General features: G+C 37.6%; 1 protein-coding gene across 6 annotated transcripts in view; it reads right to left on the reverse strand.

The window, feature by feature from the left end:
* The window catches only part of DSCAM (DS cell adhesion molecule), a 614,601-nt gene extending 600,221 nt beyond the window's left edge, over positions 1-14,380 (reverse strand). For 4 of the 6 annotated variants that reach the window (XR_010594753.1, XR_006176627.2, XR_010594752.1 and 1 more), the window contains exon 1: positions 13,683-14,380. Coding sequence is in view for 2 of the 6 variants with exons in the window: in XM_005304452.5 (XP_005304509.1) it covers positions 13,683-13,725 (43 nt within the window). In the remaining 4 variants the exon portion in view is untranslated. The remainder of the gene's footprint in view (positions 1-13,682) is intronic. The other 2 variants (XR_010594754.1, XM_042859222.2) reach the window with 1 other exon arrangement.
* Between the last annotated feature and the right edge of the window lie 5,105 nt (positions 14,381-19,485).

Consider the following 19,485-nt stretch of genomic DNA (forward strand, 5'->3'; position numbering starts at 1 on the left):
TGCCCTTCCTGCTTGACCTTTAAACACTGATGATTTCTGTCTGAATACAGTTTTCCAACTTGTTGTGCACCCACTTTATAGTAGGTTCAGCTAGTCATGTGCAATACCAAAAGTCTTACTATATACTATATTATACATACGTAAGTATAGTTAAAGCAGCGCATCCACCCAGTGTGAATGCAGTTATATTGATATAAAGGTGCTTATGCTGGTTTAACTTATTCCCATAAGGGAAGCAGAATAAATTGCACTGGTATAAGCAACTTTATACCAGTATAATTACGTCCACACTAGGAGCTGAACTGTTATAACTATTTCAGTAGAAAAATTGCAAATCTAACCAAAATAGTTAAATCAGCATAAAAACTGTGAGTAGGCCAGGCCTTACTATGTGGTGTATTATTGTGACTAGCATAATGTGGCCTTCATCTCAGCTGGGACCTCTAAGTGCTACTGAAATACAAATAATTACAAATGAAAATAAGATCAGGGTCTCCCAAGCTGAAGGTTTTGCAGAAATCGCTACTTTAGCTTTTGTTGTGATTAACAGGTATATTCAAAAGTATAGCGGTATTGGAGGGGTTTGTTGTTGTTTTGGCAAACCTCCTCTGCTCATGTTACTGACAGTGCGTGGATTTTCTCATATTAGTCGTGTGATGAGATATTAAAATCCACTATTGCTATATGACTCTGTCTTGTAAAGACCAGATGTGGAACGGGGCTGTTGAGCAACAGCACTTTTAATTAAAAGTCCCAGTCTCTAATCTTCCTCCCTATTTTGATTTGTACTTGGTAAAAAACAAATAAAGAAAAAAACACCCTATTATATCATGAAACAGCTACCGTACGGGCTAAGTTGTTTTATGGACAACCTGGCAGAGATTGAATAACACTTAATATGGGTTTCACAAATGGTTACTTGCACTGAAGGTAACAAAGGGGTGGGGATGTGTAGGACCCAGTATCCCCATTGCCTTGCTTTACCTTGCTGCAGCTGGGGTACAGAAGAGGGAGATCCCCATACACAAAGCTTGGCATCTCTTTGTTAAATCTGTCTCTCACACTTCCCCTGGGAGGAAGTTCAGTAGGATTCTCAGTTGGGGAAAAACAAAAACAAAACAAAAAGAAGATTTTGCACTATAATTGGAAATTAAAACAAAGACTCAAATTACAGGGTAAAGCAACCTCCAAAGCTACCACAACCCTTCCTGACCTCTTGCAGCCACTGCTGCCCTACAGTGGCTGCTAGAACAAGTCACTGGTGCCTACAAATGTTATTGTCCTGTCCTGACAAATATGGAAAAAGCCACACTGAAGCCAAAATGTCCCCCTTTTAACAATGATTTAGGAGGAACACAGCATTTATTTTTCTTGGGAATTTATGAAAAGGATGTGAATAGTAAATATCAGACAGAACTCTTTTCCCCCTTCTGTTTTATTCCCCTCCATATAATTCAGTTCAACTAGGAGGAGCCACATTTCAGGTCCTCATAATGAGGATAGGAATCAAAAAGGCTTCTCCTCCCCTTCCTAATGTCAAAGAGAATCAATGGTGCTTTTAAAATAGAAAACACTATCCACAGGAAAAAGCAAAAGCCTCGTATCAGGCTGCAAACAGGGGCGCTTAAGCACAAGGCATTCAGGCAATGGAAAATGCATTCAGAGCGTTTAGCACACAGGATTAATCGAATTATAATTTAATCATCTGATCAAACACTAATTAGCATAATCACTTGAGGGGAAAAGCTGCTAGAGGAACAGACGAAGGAACACCTTAGGCACCCAGCACATTAATGACGCCAGATCGTGCACAGATGACTTTTTAAAAAATAAAAATAAAAAGGAAATTGAGGTTTGTAGTGCTGGAGATGCAATTTAAGTTTGTCATCTGGATTGCATGTTATTCTTTAACCCTGAAGAGATGTTGTCAGAACCAGATTTGCCATGGCTATGATTTCTTAATTTAGACATCCCCCAAATCCCCAGGACAGTTCTGCACTAGATTATCACAGGAAGATTTAAGAGTGGGCGCATATTTTAGCCCATACAATTTTATCATAATCATATCCAACCTTATCCTGAGAGTCTCCCCCCTCCCATCCACCCCCCACACGCATGAGTGTTTAAGGATAGTCACTTGGATGACCTTCAGGGATACAGTAAAGTATTAGTGTCCTTTTACAAACCCTGCATTTATAGTAATTAGTCCAGTGCTCCACTACTTGGTTTTGGTGGCTCAGTTAAAGGGAGGGTGAGGCTGAGGGGGAAGGGAAAGAAGACCCATTAAGTGATGTTCTCTGTGTAATAAAATAGCAAAATTTGGTTGTAAATCCATTTCAGTTATAAAAGCAGAAATAGCAGAAAATTTCCTGAAGCAGCAAAACATTAAGCATACCCTTGATGTTTACCTGAGTAATCAAATGACACTAATTTGTATGGAGACAGTGGGGGAAACGTAGTGGAAAATATAGAAGGAAACCTGGAAAATATTTTAAACAATATTTAAAAAAAAATCTATAGTGTTTGTTTTATTCTGACAAAAGATGGGATTTGAGTTATTTTTAAGGCAACTAGTTAGCCTTTTCAAATGGACTGTTCTAGTTGAATTTAGTTGTACTAAATATAGTGATGTGGGAGTTTATTATATGTTAGTGAGCAAGCCCTGAATGAAAGAAATTCCCTACAGTACAATATAACCTAGTAGAATAATTAGGCGCTACCTACATTTTAAAGATTCCAGATCATAAGGGATAAACTGTGAGCTAATTTAAATTGACTATATCCCCCACTAAGGACCTCTATCGATAATCCTTTAGGCATCTCAAAATAACTTTACATTAATAAAAAAGGCAACCAATTACAATACAGCACCCATTATTTTCCCTACAATTTCTCCACATTATGCTTAGAGGGGATGCTAATTTAAAATATATAGTTCAGTATGCACAATTTAAGAACCACACCCCGAAGTACAGTATGCATTTTCTGTAGAGGAAAATTATTACGCCAAAAACAAAACCTCAAGGACTAAAAGTAATATGAACAGTATAGACATCTAAAAATAAAATAAAGAGCTGAATCTTCTCAGTTTTTAAAGATGTGTCACTAAAGATCTCTTTGTGCTAAAGGAGCTGGTACAATTCAACTGACTTGTTTTGCTGCTGAGACAGTGAGAAACACCCATGTTGCAGACATTCCTGGATTTAAATCAATCATTCATTCATGCAGCAACAGACCGGTAGCCCACTTAGTTGTAGTACGGATCCCTGGATGCATGAGCTACAAGATTTTTAGATTTTTTGTTTTGAGTTTTTAATTACTTAGTTTAAATCTACACTTGTTTTTACTACATGCTAATTTAAAAAAAAAAAAAAAAAAAAAACTCAGGAGACTATGTCATCTCAGAACAATCACACTGGGGGGAAAGGGACAGACAGTGGGGAAGGAACAGCTGGTAACACAGTTTGAGACTACTGCCAAGGTCAGAGATAACATGGTACAGGAACAACAAAAACTCTTCTCCTATTGGCTTATCCTTACACAGCAATCTTTAGCCAGATAACAGCATCCCCTGCTGGTATCAGCTATGTACCTCTATACTCTGCAGTCTGCTGTTTATTCAAAGGGAGCTGCCAGTATTGTGCCAGATCATTTTATACAATTACTCAATGCTTAAGTTATTCATTTTCCAGTTCCTATCAATTCACTACAGATAAGACCTTCCCACAGCCGATATATATTACTTCCAAAATATATATTCTAAATAACTTTATTTAGGTTGCAAAGTCAAATATTAAAAGGTTAGGAAAGGCCAGATTTATGGTTGTCCATGCCACCTTAATTCTGCCCCTTTGTGTACCCATGCCATGCATTAAATGCAGCAGGGCTCTTGTGGGAAAAATAGTAAATGATCATGTAAGAATAGATTAGCAATGCAGCACACTTTTACCACTTGAGACATCAGACTAACTGCATCAGCCAGCAGCAGAAGGCTGATAACCCAGAAGGTGGATGGGCTTCTCTAACTCAATAGCTTCATCTGGTCCTCCCCTTCCCCTGCTACCATTTACATTAGTGCAAATTGTTTCCCCCTTTATATGTTACAACTGCTGCTGTTTCCACTTCATCCTGCCCCTTTTTTTCCCCACTATGACCCTTCAGTTTTCTTTGCCCCTTTCTACCTCCTCTTAACCCAGCTTCCTTCTTTACCCTCTCCTCTCTCCTACTCCAGCAACTCTTTCCTGTTCCCATGCATTATTTCGAATATCCCCCCAAAAGCTGGCTAAAAGCACTTCTCATAATATAAACAAATAAGTGGGGAAAAAATGAAAACAAAACATCCAACCTCAACAAATCTGCAGATAATATGATGTGAGCCTGCCCTTATCCTGATCCCTTTGCTTGTAGGATGTACCTGTTTGCTTCTCTTCCCACTGCCTCTCATTTTGATTATAAGCTTGTTTGTACAGTGCCTAGCACAATGGGGCTGTGATCCAGATTTGGGCTTTTGGGTCTACAGCAGTACAGACAATAATAAAGGAGAAAAGGGATGTTGCTTGGTGCATAGAGAAGCGGGAAAGTATTTCAAGCATGCAGCGAGAGTGAGAGGAAGGAGAGAAAGGGAATCTTCCTACATATGTGAAGCTAAAAGTGTGGACTGAAATTTTTTTAAAAAGTATATCAAAAACACCACCAGAAATACTAAAATAACCTACACCCTGGTTAGGGGCTCCCAGATTAATGGGTGGACATTATAACATAGCATCATTAAGTTTCAGTTTTGCCAAATGTTGTGCCTGTAATCCAACAGCTTCCAGTTCACCAGGCCCAGAGAGATGCACAATTAAACAAAACTTTAAGGCAGCTAAACACAAACAAACCATTAGAGCAGGACATGATTCTTAGTGGTAGTGGAATTTGGTATAGTGCTCCTGGGTCCCCTCTGAGGATAAACCAGGATGGGACTTTTCTATTTAAAATGTGTCCCTTGTGTATATCTAAAACTGGCCTGGATTAATAACTCCCTTGTTTCCTCTTTCACCACCATTAGCCTGACCTAGCAGAACAGCACATTGTACTTCCCCTCTCTAGCACATGTCCTGCTCTCCCCGTCTTTATGTGCCAACTGCCAGAGAGTGTTTTGTTTCTAGTCAAACAAACAAGCAAAGATCCAAAACAAAAAACAAGAGTGGGAGACAGATTGTCAGGTTCAGCTAGTCACATATATATGCTTAGAGACTTCCAGTGGCCCTGGTTTGAGCCAGTACATAATTTGGAAGTCCTTCCTCCTCTCCCCCCACCCCATCTCTATCTTCTTTTAATCTTCTTCATGCTCTGACTTAATAGGACTTAATACCATGCTTAAGTGCATAAAGATGTTTTCCTGAATTAGGACAGTCAATAGTCTATCCCTTGCTGCTACAGTTGCACAGCAGTCCACACTCATGGCAGGACCTGGGATGAGATATCATGGCCGGGAGAAAAAGTAATTTAATATTTTTATTCATGGCTGCTCCATGGCACAATTTCTATATTTACGGCAGGTTAAATAAATTAAGAACAAAAAACCTCTCTCTGCTTTCAACTGTAGAAAATAACATTGTTGAAGACAGGTGGGAACAATGATTTCTGATTGCCTAACCCATCAGGGAAGGGAGGTCAATCAGATTCAGAGCTAGCATTTCTAGTTTTATACACAACCTTCCATTGTCTGGAAAAGCAGATAATTGACTCATTTCAGGGAATACTAACCCCACTTTGTGACTTGTCTACAACGGGATATTACAACGTACGGGTTCCTCAGAGGTTGCATGTTTCACTGTATGGCTGGTCCTCTCAACCAGCTTATATCCTTGGGTTCACACACCTACTCCCCACTTAGACTCTCATTTAGTATCAAAGAATGATGCTACTAAACAACTAGTGGCCCCACGTTAGTTAAAATATGCCCATCATGAAGATACCACTTAAGAGCAGCACTGAAGCTAACGAGCCAGTGCCAACCTCCATCAAGTCACTTCATACTGTGGCAACTATAAAACGAAGCAGTGAGAGCAGCCACTCTGCATTGGGAAAGAAAGAAGTCCTTCGCGTGCAGACTTCAGCATAGGTCAATCATTTGCAAACACAACATGGCAGCATTTCTTTTCCCTGGAATTCACACTCTGGGAGATGCTTGTCGCAGAGTTGCTCTGTCTATGCTTTATCTTTATAATTGCCATGGCTATAAGTAAAGATGCATAGACACCAAATTATTCAAAGCTTCAATGCAACGCATTTTAATTCATGTCAGAATGTATTAACAATGCTATCTGTCCCATTAGAATATTTCTGGTCACTCCAGAAATCATGTCTCTAATTTCTTATTATGTAATAACAGCCACCTTTTAAATGCTGTTTGTTTGTTTTTTGTTTAAATAATTTCTTTTACCCTTACCTTAAAAGAAATTAGAAAAGAAATCTGTGGAACTACCACTTTTCAATATTTGCTGACAGTACAAAGAGAGGTATCATAATTTAAGACAAACATTCAGTACAGGATTAATGTGTAATTAAGTGTAAGGAGACAGCAACACCTAAAGTTGGACATTGGAGCTAGCATCCTGTTTTTCCATACACAGTTGTTTCTAAGCCATCACACATACTGTATATAATTTTGTCCCTGCTTGTAACACTGACAGCGTTAGATTAACAAGTGCATGCTTGGTCTTCATTTTAGGTGATGCAGCGCACATTCAGATGCCTTGAATGGTATTTCATCAACATAGCCTCTGAGATGCTGCACTCCCATTTGTTTGCATCTGGCTTTGTAGCTGCCATTTAAACATGGACCATGAGTGCCACTCCCAGCGGTGTTCCTGTGCTCCACTGTGTTCCTGAGCTCATGTGTGGTCTGCCCTTCTAGAATGTTCAGCAGATAGCCTGATCAGTGATTCAGCACAGTTTGCTGCACTGCTCTCTCCCCGAGTTACTAGGAAGCTCCAGGGATGCAGGCGTTTAGTATGGAGGTGACTCTCCTTCTCAAAGCCACTGCATTTAAAAATGGCTTTCTATAAATAGGACTGCTGGCTCATTCTTAAATCTTACTCTCTGCCTCCTGAGTAAAAATAACTTAAATAGGGACGCAGGCAAGACTCGTTAATCTCTGTCATTCTGACTATCCATCCACTAGCCTTTCTTTCTTCCTATCTCAATGTCTATGTCCTTAATATCTGTTCTCCCATTTCACTATGAGATATATTTATGCAGCCTATTTTCTCTTTTTCTGGTGATTAAACCATTACTTTAAAGGGGGGAAATATTTACAAAAGTCATGAGAAATGAATGACATATGATAGCTGGAGATCAGTGTGAAAAATCAATGGCAAAAAACACCAGGTAACAAGTATCTGTGGAATGCGTGGTTTACTTTTAAAGATCATTTTCTTCAATGCTTTTTTGTGATACGAAAAGCTCTTCTGAAACACTTCTTCCGTTTCATTTTGTTGAAGATACCAACCTTTAAATGTGGTTCCTATAAGACAGTGTAGGCCCATGAATTAATGAAGTGAGATGGCTCTGTAAATAAGCAAGGTTAAGAAGGTGGGGTTTATTTTATAGAAGAATACAAATAATGTAACAGCCTTCACCCACTCATTTACCTTGGAGTAGGTATTCAGGATCTTATAGTTTGCAGTACATTGGAGAACCTTATTGCTCAAGAGGGTTTTGTTGCTACTTTTACAAAATTATGGTATCCGTAACTGTATAAGGAATAATAATTAAAAAAAAAAAAACAAATATTCTGCAACTTTAAGTAATCAGGGCAAGATAATAAATTCCCCACATCTTTTTAAGGAATTTTCATTTTGCCATGCTATAGGAATTGCAATACTAAATCAGAACCAGTGTCACACTTAAAGAAAAGATTCCACTCTAACAATAGCCAGTATGAGATTCTTCAACAGAAGCTGTAGGGCCTGTGTGATAGATAATACATACAATAATCTGCCTTTAGGGGAAATTTCTTCCTAACCCAGAGTGAATAGTTTGCCTTTGACTTGAATAATTAGCAATGCTGCCACTTTTAAATAATAAAGCTAATTGGAAAATGGATTTCCAGTCCCATGAAGGATTTAAAAAACACTACACACACACACACACACACACACATTCTGAATGGAGAAAAAAGCCAAAATTTCCAAATTTCTCACAAAACAAAATTCTGAGGAAAAAAAATCATTAAGGCATTTTATTTTGATTCATTTTAAACATTTAGTTTCAATTTTGACATTTTATTTTTTTTTAAATTATATATAAAAGAAAGTAAATTTTGAAATAAGTCATTTTGGGAAAAAAAATCAAAAACTTTCCATTGTGAAAATGTTGAAATGGGATTATTAAAAATTTGCAAAACATTTTTTCTAATTTTTTTTTCCCAAACAAAATCGCTAAAACTGGTAATATTTTACAACAAATGTCAGTTTTGTTGAAACACCACCTTCTGACAAAAAAAAAAAAAAAATTAAACGGGTTCTACAAAATAACACTAATCCTAGCTAGTGCAACTGCCAAAAACATATAGGCTGTTCTTGTTTAGAGTTTTGTGCTGGTGCCCATCCCTGTAGTATCTGATCATTTATAATACAATGTTTTGCAAACACCTTTGAAAATCAAGCCATGCATTCCTGGCCCTCCTATAGACTCCATTTATAACACTAATCAAGTCAATAACGTCTGACTCACCTTCTCGAGCTTTGGGGTCCTGAGAGAGGCTTAGACCAAGATTTTCAAAAATGGGGCCATAAAGTTAAGCTCCCAAGTCCATAGTTTAGGCACTAAATAGATGGCCTGATTTTCAAAAATGCTGAGGACCCATTAGCTTAAATTAAAGGAAAGGTCTGATGTTTGATGGTGTGGGGAGTTGAATGGTACCTCTATAAATGCCATAATTCAATACAGTGTGGAACTGCTGAGTGAAGGCAGGTTAAAATCAATCAACCAACCTCAGGCTATCCATTAGCTTTCCCACTCATCAGTTCCTCTGACCTTTAATACCCAAAAAGCCTGATGCTGCACCACTGAAGGGAAGGGAGTTTTACCATTGTCTTCAACGAATGCAGAATCAAGCCCCAAGTTCTCATTACAGCTTATTGCCATTTGTGGAAATCAACCTCATTTTAAACTTTAATACAAATGTAGCCTCTAGACTTCTTGTCATTAATAATTGTTATACAATGCTCACAGGAGGAAAAGAAAACAGAATAGCGAGCTCTACAAATTAAAGGGATAGTGACCCTGCAAGACAATCTACCTTCATAAATCCTCCCTTCAGTGACTGTTTATTCCCACTGTTGTTTTGAAGTGTTGCCAGTCTTGTGTGGTTTGCTGCCCACTAGTGTCCTGTGATACTGACACACTAACGTGCAGGCAGCATGTCATAGTATCTCAATTTGTGTTTGGTGAAGCTGGTTAGGAATTCTTAATGTGCAGTAATTGCTATATTCTGGAATATTACTAAAAACATAAAGAAGGGAAAGGAGTTCTCTTTTAAAGTGGAGGAGCTGATTTCTGTTGCACTCTGTCTAGCTTTCTAGTTAATGCAAATTTCATTTTAATCACTCAGTGATCAACTAATACTTATTGGAAGAAAAGAATTAAAAGCCTCAGAAGTAACAAGGTCAAAATCAATCAGTAAGATTGGGCTATCCACAAACACGTCAATAACTATATATCAGCACATGAAGTATCTTACTACCTGAGAGCAAGGCTTTGGCTACTCAGACTATATTTTGATATCACAGCTATTCAAAAAAACCTTCCATTGGGGGGAAAAGCCCATTTATATCAGTAAAGTTGTTAGCCTTCCTGTTTGTTTCTAGCAGTACTGATCACTGTTTCTTGTGGCAAGTATTCCTATTACCTCTGTTGTTCCTTCTTACAGGTTTTGTCTACTCCCTCTGCCCCCCATCCCTATTTACAGTCTGGCTCTTGTCCCGCTTACAGTCTGATATGCTAGTAAAAACTCCTTTGATATATCAAAGATGGACATGTGCACACTGGGATTCATGCATTATGGATACAAAATGGAAATCATTTTAATGGGAATTTATTTTTAGTATCAGCTGTACTGTATTGGGTACATCCTGGTGTTCCATTGATTTCAACACAGATCAATGGACCACAGGCAAACAAGAGTTACAGTGGAAGAGAAGCCTGCAAATGGTTTCAGTATATTTATGTCAACATATTAAAATGTTACCAAAAGATACCGACATTTGAATACACAGAGCAATAGCATGTTTAACAAACACATTTCAAATAATCCAATGAATCGCATGGGTGCAGGAATTCTGAAATGTGTAAAAAAAAGTTTGATCTTTATTTTTTTTTAATGAAGTAATCAATAAAATATGCCTATACTCATTGGGATTGGACTAAGATGGATTTTTTTCACTTATATCAATCATTTCAAATGTTTGCTTCTAGAATATTCTAATACAGTAACCCAGAAGGTAAATTTTCAGTGTGTTGCTCAGGGTTATAACTGCATGACTCACCTTACCATCAGTTGGAGTTATGCAGCTTAATTCACTGTTTTGAAAGGGTACCCCCATCTTCTCAAATGGGTTGACTGTATTTATGGTTAATACCTTTTTATCCATGTTTTAAGAAACCAATAGTGTTAATAAATAAAATCAGTAGTTAGAAATAACAATTGCAGTTAGAATTTGGAAATTTTGTCTCAGAATCCTATTATTTGGATATTGCAGTGTACTAATATTCTATTGCACTCATAAGTAAGATATTTTACAGATAGTAAGTCCATTCAATGAAGGTGCCATTTATTGTGATGAGATTTATTTGTGCTGAGAGATTATAGGGAGATATGGGGGCCAATCCCGCTGTCCTTATTCAGATGGCTCCCAGGGACTCTCCAATAGAAATTTTGCCAGATGGAAAGATTGCAGGTTTGGGCCCCATGTTTGTTAAATGAAAAAAAAAAAGAAATTAAAACTTGTAGTTTTACATGCTATACTAGATTTTTATTTCATTTTATAATATATCTAGATCATAATTAGATGCCACACATACGTGGGTGCAAGAACACATGCGTGTTGTAAGTAGATTTGTGCATTTCCCAGGGGACTTCTGAAAGGCAGGTGGGTAACAGCAATAACAGAAGTCAAGCTTCAAGAGTTAATTTTTATACAGCATCATAAAAGAGTGCCACATATTTTATAAATATATAACATTTGTATTTGTGTATACTGTATATACTGTATTTTCCTTCAAATACAGAAGTATTAATCATTTTCAAAATATCACCAAAATCTTACTAGAGTCATGTGAATAGTGTATTCTAAATTCAACAGTGTAACTAAAGGCACTTTCACAATGAGCATTTGATGTTTTATATGCAGCCAGACACTACCTCAGGAAACACTTATCACATGTATTCTCATAATATATATTTATCCTTAGCACCCCTAAATGCAGAAGTATCATCTTCCCAGATTTTATGCTGGTATACATACCCTGTGTCTGTGTACATATAAGAATCTGCAATACACACACACAGAGAGCTTACTATCTTATATTTACTATATCATTGAAAATTAATGTCAAAATACCCCATTTTAACCAGTTTTTAAGTTAATAAAGATTCACTGAACCATCCATTAGATATTCCTAGTGGTGTAAGATTTAAAAAATTGTGGTGTGTATGTGTATATATATATATATATATATATATATACACACACACACACACACACACACACACACACACACACACAGAGTGTATGTATATCAGCATAAAATCTGGGAAGATACATGTATCTTCTGTGTTTAGAGTGTTAAGGATAAATATGTATTCTGAGAATTTTTTATGTTTGATTTTGGTCCATACTTGTGGATGTTGAAATTGTGACATTGCTGCAGACTACATTAATAAATGAGAGAAACTGTTTTTCATACAATTTCAACCTTAAAAGGAAAACAAGGTTAATTTATTATTCTTCAGAATTGCAGATTTTTTTTCAGGTAGTCTACCTTAAAAGTATGCAATTTACATGGATGTGAATTGATGTGTGTGCAGGGTACAGATGTATCTCTCTTTTAAAGACATACAATTTTTGGACACAAATGTTGCCGCTCTAATTTTCTATGCAACTTCTTGTTTAACTGAATAGCCCTGATAAGCGAATATACTTTCACAGTGATCCTGTGTTATTAAAAGCAAATATTTTCTCCTGCAGAGGATACAGAAAAGGCATAGTGCCATCTGACAAAATAAATAAATACATTCTTAATGCCAGAACTTATTGCAATGTCTTACTGCTAGGAGGATTTCAAAATAAAATAAAAAGTTTGGGGGTTATTTTGGTGATTTTACATTGTACAGTATACTGTGCATCAAAACATACCTCTCGATACATCTTCCTTACTCCCTTGCCTTCCTTCCTGCTTCATCTCTTATTGCCTTAATTTTATGATATTTCTATCTATTCATACTGGATTTGCTTTGCCTGTCAATGTATTTTCCCATCCAGTATATACCTAAGCAAATGTGAAGGCACTCTCATCCAGCATTCATTCGTCACCCTTTGCTTGGAGCTTCAATTATATTTGTATCTTCCAGGAAAATTTTTACACTTTACCCTGAGTTTATCCCTCATTCATTCATTCAAGCAACATTTTTCTGTTCTGTCTGGTTTGCCTGGTTTTGAAAATTGTGTGCTTAATCTTTTCATTTTAACTGCCAGTGTACAATGAATTTTAGGCAGAGCTATGTTCTCAGATTTGAAAATAGGAAGGCAAAATAATAGGAATAACTAGCATCACAGTATACAGCATAATTTGTTTTCTATCCTAAAGATACTATATTTATGTGCATTTTACCTAAGTGTTGTATAGTTCAATATGCACCTTAGGGTGATACATATGGTCAAAGACTAACTATGTAAGTCTAAGTATTAAATATATAAAACCTCACCTCTATTAATAACAGCATTAAAAACTGTGAAAACATTTATCTATTGCAGAGGAATACACAAATAAGGGTTTGTTTTTTATTGTCTTTCCATTGTTATTTCCCCTTCATAACTTTGAAATTGACTGAAAGAGTCAACCTTTTTTAGATGATGTAATGCTTATCAGTGCATATTTTTACATAAATGACTGTGTTGAACACATAGCAGGTACCTTATCAGAGAAATGATGGCGAGAGAAAATTTAAAAATATTTTTCCTTAAATGAAAAGCCTGCATTATTTTGGTTAAATCACATGACAATTTAAGAATTGAAATATAAAAAAACATGAAAACAAAATCAAAATCCAAAAGCTTGATATACAAGCCCTTCAAATTCATTCAGTATGCTCTTACAGATTGATGCTCTGCTTGGCAAAATTCTGTATTTTCAGCCAAAAAAGAAAAATTGCATCTATCCCTATTTCATCAAGCACAGTTTTATTCTGAATGAGGAAGATATATCATAACACACTTAGGTTATGGGCACTTACTTTGCTAGGTAAGCTAGTTTAAATGATTACAGAGCAATTTCTTCCTTCTCCCCACAGCTGCTAACAACTAGCGCAATGCTTTAAACACAAAAGATAAAAAATCATCCAATTCCCTTTGACACCCTTCCCAATTAGCTGAAATTAAATGAATCACAAACTAAATGATTATATTGCTCACCATTCAAGATGCTCTGGAACAAGAAGATAGCCAATATCCACATGCCCCTGCTCCTTTCTATCCTCCCAGCTATGTGCTTTTAGCTTTCCACTCTTTTCCTTGCTTTCTGTTTCCCTGTTTGTCAACTGCAAGGTTAAAGCTGCAAGCTAAGAGGGAAGATCAGTCCAGCTTATTTTGCTGGTAGCAGTGTAGCTGCTTGGAGAATGCGTGTATGTGTCTGATTGTCCTTAAAGCAAGTGATCTGTCTCTCCTTTAGCTTCTGTTCTCCACTGACACTTGCTTGCTGGCTTTCTGTTTCAGAAAGATGCAGCTAGAGGGAAAAGGGAGGCGGGTGCTTTAAGCCCAGGTGTGTCGTTAGCTCAGGGAGACACCAGCAGGTTTGCAGAGGCAGGTCCACAGGTGAAAAAATCCTCCAATGCAAGCATAAGATCATCCCTGGTAATATCCAGCCCAGATCTGCAGAAACCAAGCTGCATATACACCACCCTTCAACCACCACATCCAGGCAGCAAGCAAGCAGACTGACACATCTTTCCTCTCCTACAGATTTAATCACATTGATCCCTCTGCTAACCTTCTCTGCCTCAGAGCAGAACAGAGGAAAGTATTAACCCTATCACAAGCCTCTGTCAATTTTAGCCCTCTGCAGTCTTAAAGCAGCAAAAAGTATCCATAGCGGGGAGAAAAACAAGACGAATAGAAGAACATAGAATATTATACAGTTCTATAGTTGGCTGAACTGCGTCCGTTTGGCATCAGCTGAGTTTTATATGACTAATGTGTTGACAAGAAGTAGGGGGTGGCACTTCTGGAAGGTCATAGCCTAGACACAGAAGCATGTGAAATAATTTACTGAGATTCTTAACAAAATAGTAAACTTCATTTCCGACACTTTTAAAGCACCCAGTACAATTAGACTTTGAAGTGTTTCTTTACTGTGGGAACTGATTTTGTTTCCTCTTTTAGCAAAACTGTAAATTGCAGCCTCACTAACTAAAAACAATCTGTGCTTCTACCTTGTCTTCCATGATGTGAAGGCCAATCAAAAAATAGAAACATTAAAATAAAATAACTAGAATCAACACTGAACTACACTGCAGCATTAGGCTAATTTAAGATTTGTGTTAAAATTAGTAAAACTTAAAACAAAAAAAGTCATTTATTATTGGTCTGGAGAATCTTGCATTGTCCCAAAGGGAGCTCTGCAGGGTACAAGCTTAAAGTGGGGACTGGCACATAACAAATCAGTATTAAAAAAACACCTGCTTTGTGGTCATAAAGATGGCCAACTTGGCAAGACCCAGCCTTGTTCACTATAGTGGAACCCAAGAAAGGATGCCCAAAAATAAGACAAAAGGATGAATAGCGCCAGAAAGGTCACTAGTATAGCCAGACAAGAAAGATACACAGTCCAGAGACTTCTGTGGTACATTAGTAATGGACTAAAAATGGACTCAAAAGTATCAGAAGCATGATATAAGGCCATAAGAACATAAGAATGGCCATACTGGGTCAGACCAAAGGCCCATCCAGTCCAGTATCCTGTCTGCCGACAGTGGCCAATGCCAGGTGCCCCAGAGGGAGGGAACCTAACAGGTAATGATCAAGTCATCTTTCTCCTGCCATCCATCACCACCCTCTGACAAACAAAGGCTAGGGACACCATTCCTTACCCATCCTGGCTAATAGCCATTAATGGACTAAACCTCCATGAATTTATCCAGTTCTCTTTTAAACCCTGTTATAGTCCTAGCCTTCACAACCTCCTCAGGTAAGGAGTTCCACAGGTTGACTGTGTGCTGTGTGAAGAACTTCCTTTTATTTGTTTTAAACCTGCTGCCCATTAATTTCATTTGGTGGCTCCTAGTTCTTATATTATGGGAACAAGTAAATAATTTTTCCTTATTCACTTTCTCCACACCACTATCATATCCCCCCTTAGTCTCCTCTTTTCCAAGCTGAAAAGTCCTAGCCTCTTTAATATCTCCTCATATAGGAACCGTTCCAAACCCCTCCAGCTGTAATTCTTAAGGAAGCTAAAAACCAAAATGAAAATCAGCAAATTGCATCAGGGACAAAAGGTTATTTTCTGCATCATGTTATAGCTGGGGTTGTGGTCAGGAAAGGCAGGAGGATCTCAGTTATTCAGTAAAAAGTAGTATAGCTGGGCCTAATAGGGGGCAGGGACTAATTGCTCATAGGGGTAAGTGGGGAAAAGTGTTTCTTAAAGTACAGCGGAGAATACTGGGTGGAGACAAGTGTGGGGGGGGGGTGCAATTTTTTTTTTTTTTTAAAGCCAGTTTGCTTTGATGGGATTCAATACCCTGAATATTAATTTTTCCATAAAGTGTTTTCTTAGTTTGCAAAAGCATTGGTGACAAGCAAACTCTGATGAATACTCATAGACTAATAGACTTTAAGGTCAGAAGGGACCATTATGATCATCTGGTCTGACCCCCTGCATGCTGCATGTGAATGAGTTTCGGCCAGACTTATTCATGCAGCTATCTTTGAATTGCTTTGTTTTCCTTCTTTTTGTTTGTGTTTCAGTCAACCAATCAGAGAACAGAAACAATGCCACATGATCACCCATACTCTGAGTATGTGAAATCATAGTTAGCATGCACTCTTTCAAGTCTGGATGCCAAGAATGGCCAGGTTCATCATTTGGGATTTAGGATGCATTAGAGTTTCATCCAAGGGGGAGGATTTTATTTTTATTTTTGTATTATTAGTTTGCCAGGCCTCTCTTTTAGTATATTTTACTGTAAAGAACATTGTGGATTAAAGATATGGAAAAGCAATTATTTTTTTAAAGCTTACCAAAACAATAAAAGAATTTTCCAGAAAAATGTCAAAATTTTTAATCTATCTAGCTATAGTGTCTTTTCTGGAAAATCAAAATAGCTGCCATAGTTCCTCTGCGGTCCTTCATCGCATCACCTCTATCAGACAGAAAAGCTGTTTTAGGCTCCATCAGAAAGACCACTATCAAAACAAGATCATTAGATTAAATTCAACCCTGTGTAGGAGGCCAGCACAAGCCCAATCCACCACATAAATACCTCTTACTACTTGAAAATAGGGCTTCAGTGGGATGTAAGGGGCACACAGACCTCATGCTCACCTTCTGCACAGGAAGTGAATATCACCCTTACTTTCCAACTTTCAGTGGTCACCTTACAGAGTCTAAGGGGCATATCCTCAGCTGGTGAAAACTGCAATATGTCCACTGACTTCCACGGAGCTATGGCAGTTTGCACCAGCTGAGGATCTGCCCCCTACATTTTTAACACTTAGCATTCCAGATGATGTTATATTATAGAACATGAACGCAGAAAACTATTGTGTTGGGATCTCATTAAGACCCTGAAACACTTGGGCCAGTTGATTCCAATAGAGCATCTAGAACAAAATTTTCTGACAGTTCTGCCCACACATACTCCAAATATAGTGTGTCCTGGACCAAAACAACCTAAGCTAAAAAGACTACTAAGTCCAGGACAAAAAGCACAAAAATTCAGCTTTCTGAATAACTAATGCAGGAAGGTTTAAGTGGTAAGGTCAGCAAACTAGCCTGACATCCTTTATATACTCTGTTCCCATTCTTGATGGGAAGTACTGTTGTAAGATATTTGTTGGATGTGCTATCAAAATCAAGTGGCTACAGCAATCTCATAGACTCAGACTTTAAGGCCAGAAGGGACCATCATGATCATCTAGTTTGACCTCACCCACCCACTCCTGTAATAGACCCATAACCTCTGTCTGAGTTACTGAAGTTCTCAAATCATGACTATAAAGAAGATTGAGTAGGCTGCTATATTCTAATGGGCTGAACATCTCATGTTCTAATAAGAAACAGAAGATTGGACCAGTCTTCCAGAGATGATGTATCAAGTCCTGAAGTAAAATTCCCTTTCCTTTATGGACAAAGATATGAGGACCTATCTACTATAAGCCAACACTGATTTAGGCCTTAACAACTTATGTGAAAACCTTTCACAAAGACTGATTGGATTGGAAATAATAGAGATAATCAACCTAATCAGATATAGGGTAGTGTCATGGTCCTAAGGCTTAAGGAAGCTCACCCAAATCTCTTCCACTGGAGAACTCAACAATTTGAAGGGAGCACCTCACTGCAGTTTATTACATGTACCTGGTTTCCAAATTCAACTTCTAAAAGGTAAGGATCGTATTTAGAGACAGGGCCTTATTTACTGTGAGAAAATGGTCAGATGAGTAGAGAAGTTAACATGGGTGAAAAGGCTAGATGAATAAGAAGACAGACCTCCAGTGACCATTATCATGGATCATTCATCTCCCAGCTTCTGAAACAATTTTGCATCTTTTGGTCATTATTGATTATCAATTTCTCATCTTAGTAAAGGTAACCATTACAAGTGCAACTCTGTAATGGAAACAGAGCTAACATTAAGGGCAATCTGTACAAATGATATTATTTACCCGTCATGATGCTTTGAGTACCATTGAAAAGAGTTACAATTCTTTCAACTGAAAAAAATCCAAGATGGCAATATACACCGAAATGTTCCATTTTTTATTAAGCTAAAGGCTTATCAGAAAAATTTGTTAGCTAAAATGAAGGATTGGTGAATAAGTTAAATTAAAATAAATTCCAGTCCAAACTTTTACTCAAATCTCAAATTGTATCCAAATCAATCCTATTTGAATATTGAAAATAAAAAGCTTGATAAATTCCCCTCCTCCCTCATTTTCATATGATCCTGAGACCATTGGGCCATTGTTAGAAGAGAATGCATTCAAAAAGTGTGTGTGGAGTGAAGGGTGCAGTAGAGGGGGATTTTTCTTGCCATATTTCCAGCCTGACTGGGAGCAAGTAGAACCAGGAGGAATCTTGTGAGAAAACATGTTCTCACAAGATTTCATACCAAAGAGATTCAGATAAATTTTGAATGCTTGTCAGAACCAATCTCTAAACCTTTTGCTGTTCACTCACGACTGGTTTAACACTTATTTTCATGAACTCACAATCAGCCATTTTGATCACAATAAGTTGAATTTAAGATGCACAAATCAACTATTTTCAATGGGATACCTCAGAACTGAAAGCCATTTCTAGGTCTATAAATATTGCTATTAACTTAATGGTGAAAGACAATGAGTTTGGAACATAAAATAATGAAACAAATTGGACTAATAGAATCTATATGTCCTCCATTGTGCAAGCATTGGAAAGATTCCTTGATATAAAAATGTCTTGTTTTTCCCAGTAATGCTAGGTGATACATGTGATTAATTTTCTCATCTTCCCCACAAAGCATACATTACTCCATGAAGATAATATGCAAAAATATTGTCATCTGGTTAAACATTTGTACTTTCTTGAGACTTGTCCATGGAGCTTGCACACACTTAGGGTGGGACTGACAAAGGTTCTTAGACGTCTAAACCCCAACTTTAAGCACCTAAATCTCAGGTTTAGACACCCAAGTCCAGTGGTAGACTTCACTGCAATCCACAAAACTCCTGCTGAACCCTGCAGACATTTATACTCACTTGACGCCTAAGTTTTCAGGGTAAAAGTTCCCTAGGCACTTAAAGTGTCTGCCTCTGAGCGTGAGCACTGCTGTCTCCCTCGAGACATCCTCATGCCTATCTCCAACCTAAACCCCAGAATGACTCATTAACCAAGGGAGGATAGGCCTTGGCCACCTAAGGTGCATGGGTGCTCAGATGGGTGCCATAACCATTGGATATTCTCAGTCTCTTTCTTTCTCTGCCCCAATGACTATATAAGTATTTATCCACATTGAAA

The sequence above is a fragment of the Chrysemys picta genome, chromosome 1 (assembly GCF_011386835.1).
Source record: "Chrysemys picta bellii isolate R12L10 chromosome 1, ASM1138683v2, whole genome shotgun sequence".
Classification (NCBI taxonomy): domain Eukaryota; kingdom Metazoa; phylum Chordata; order Testudines; family Emydidae; genus Chrysemys; species Chrysemys picta.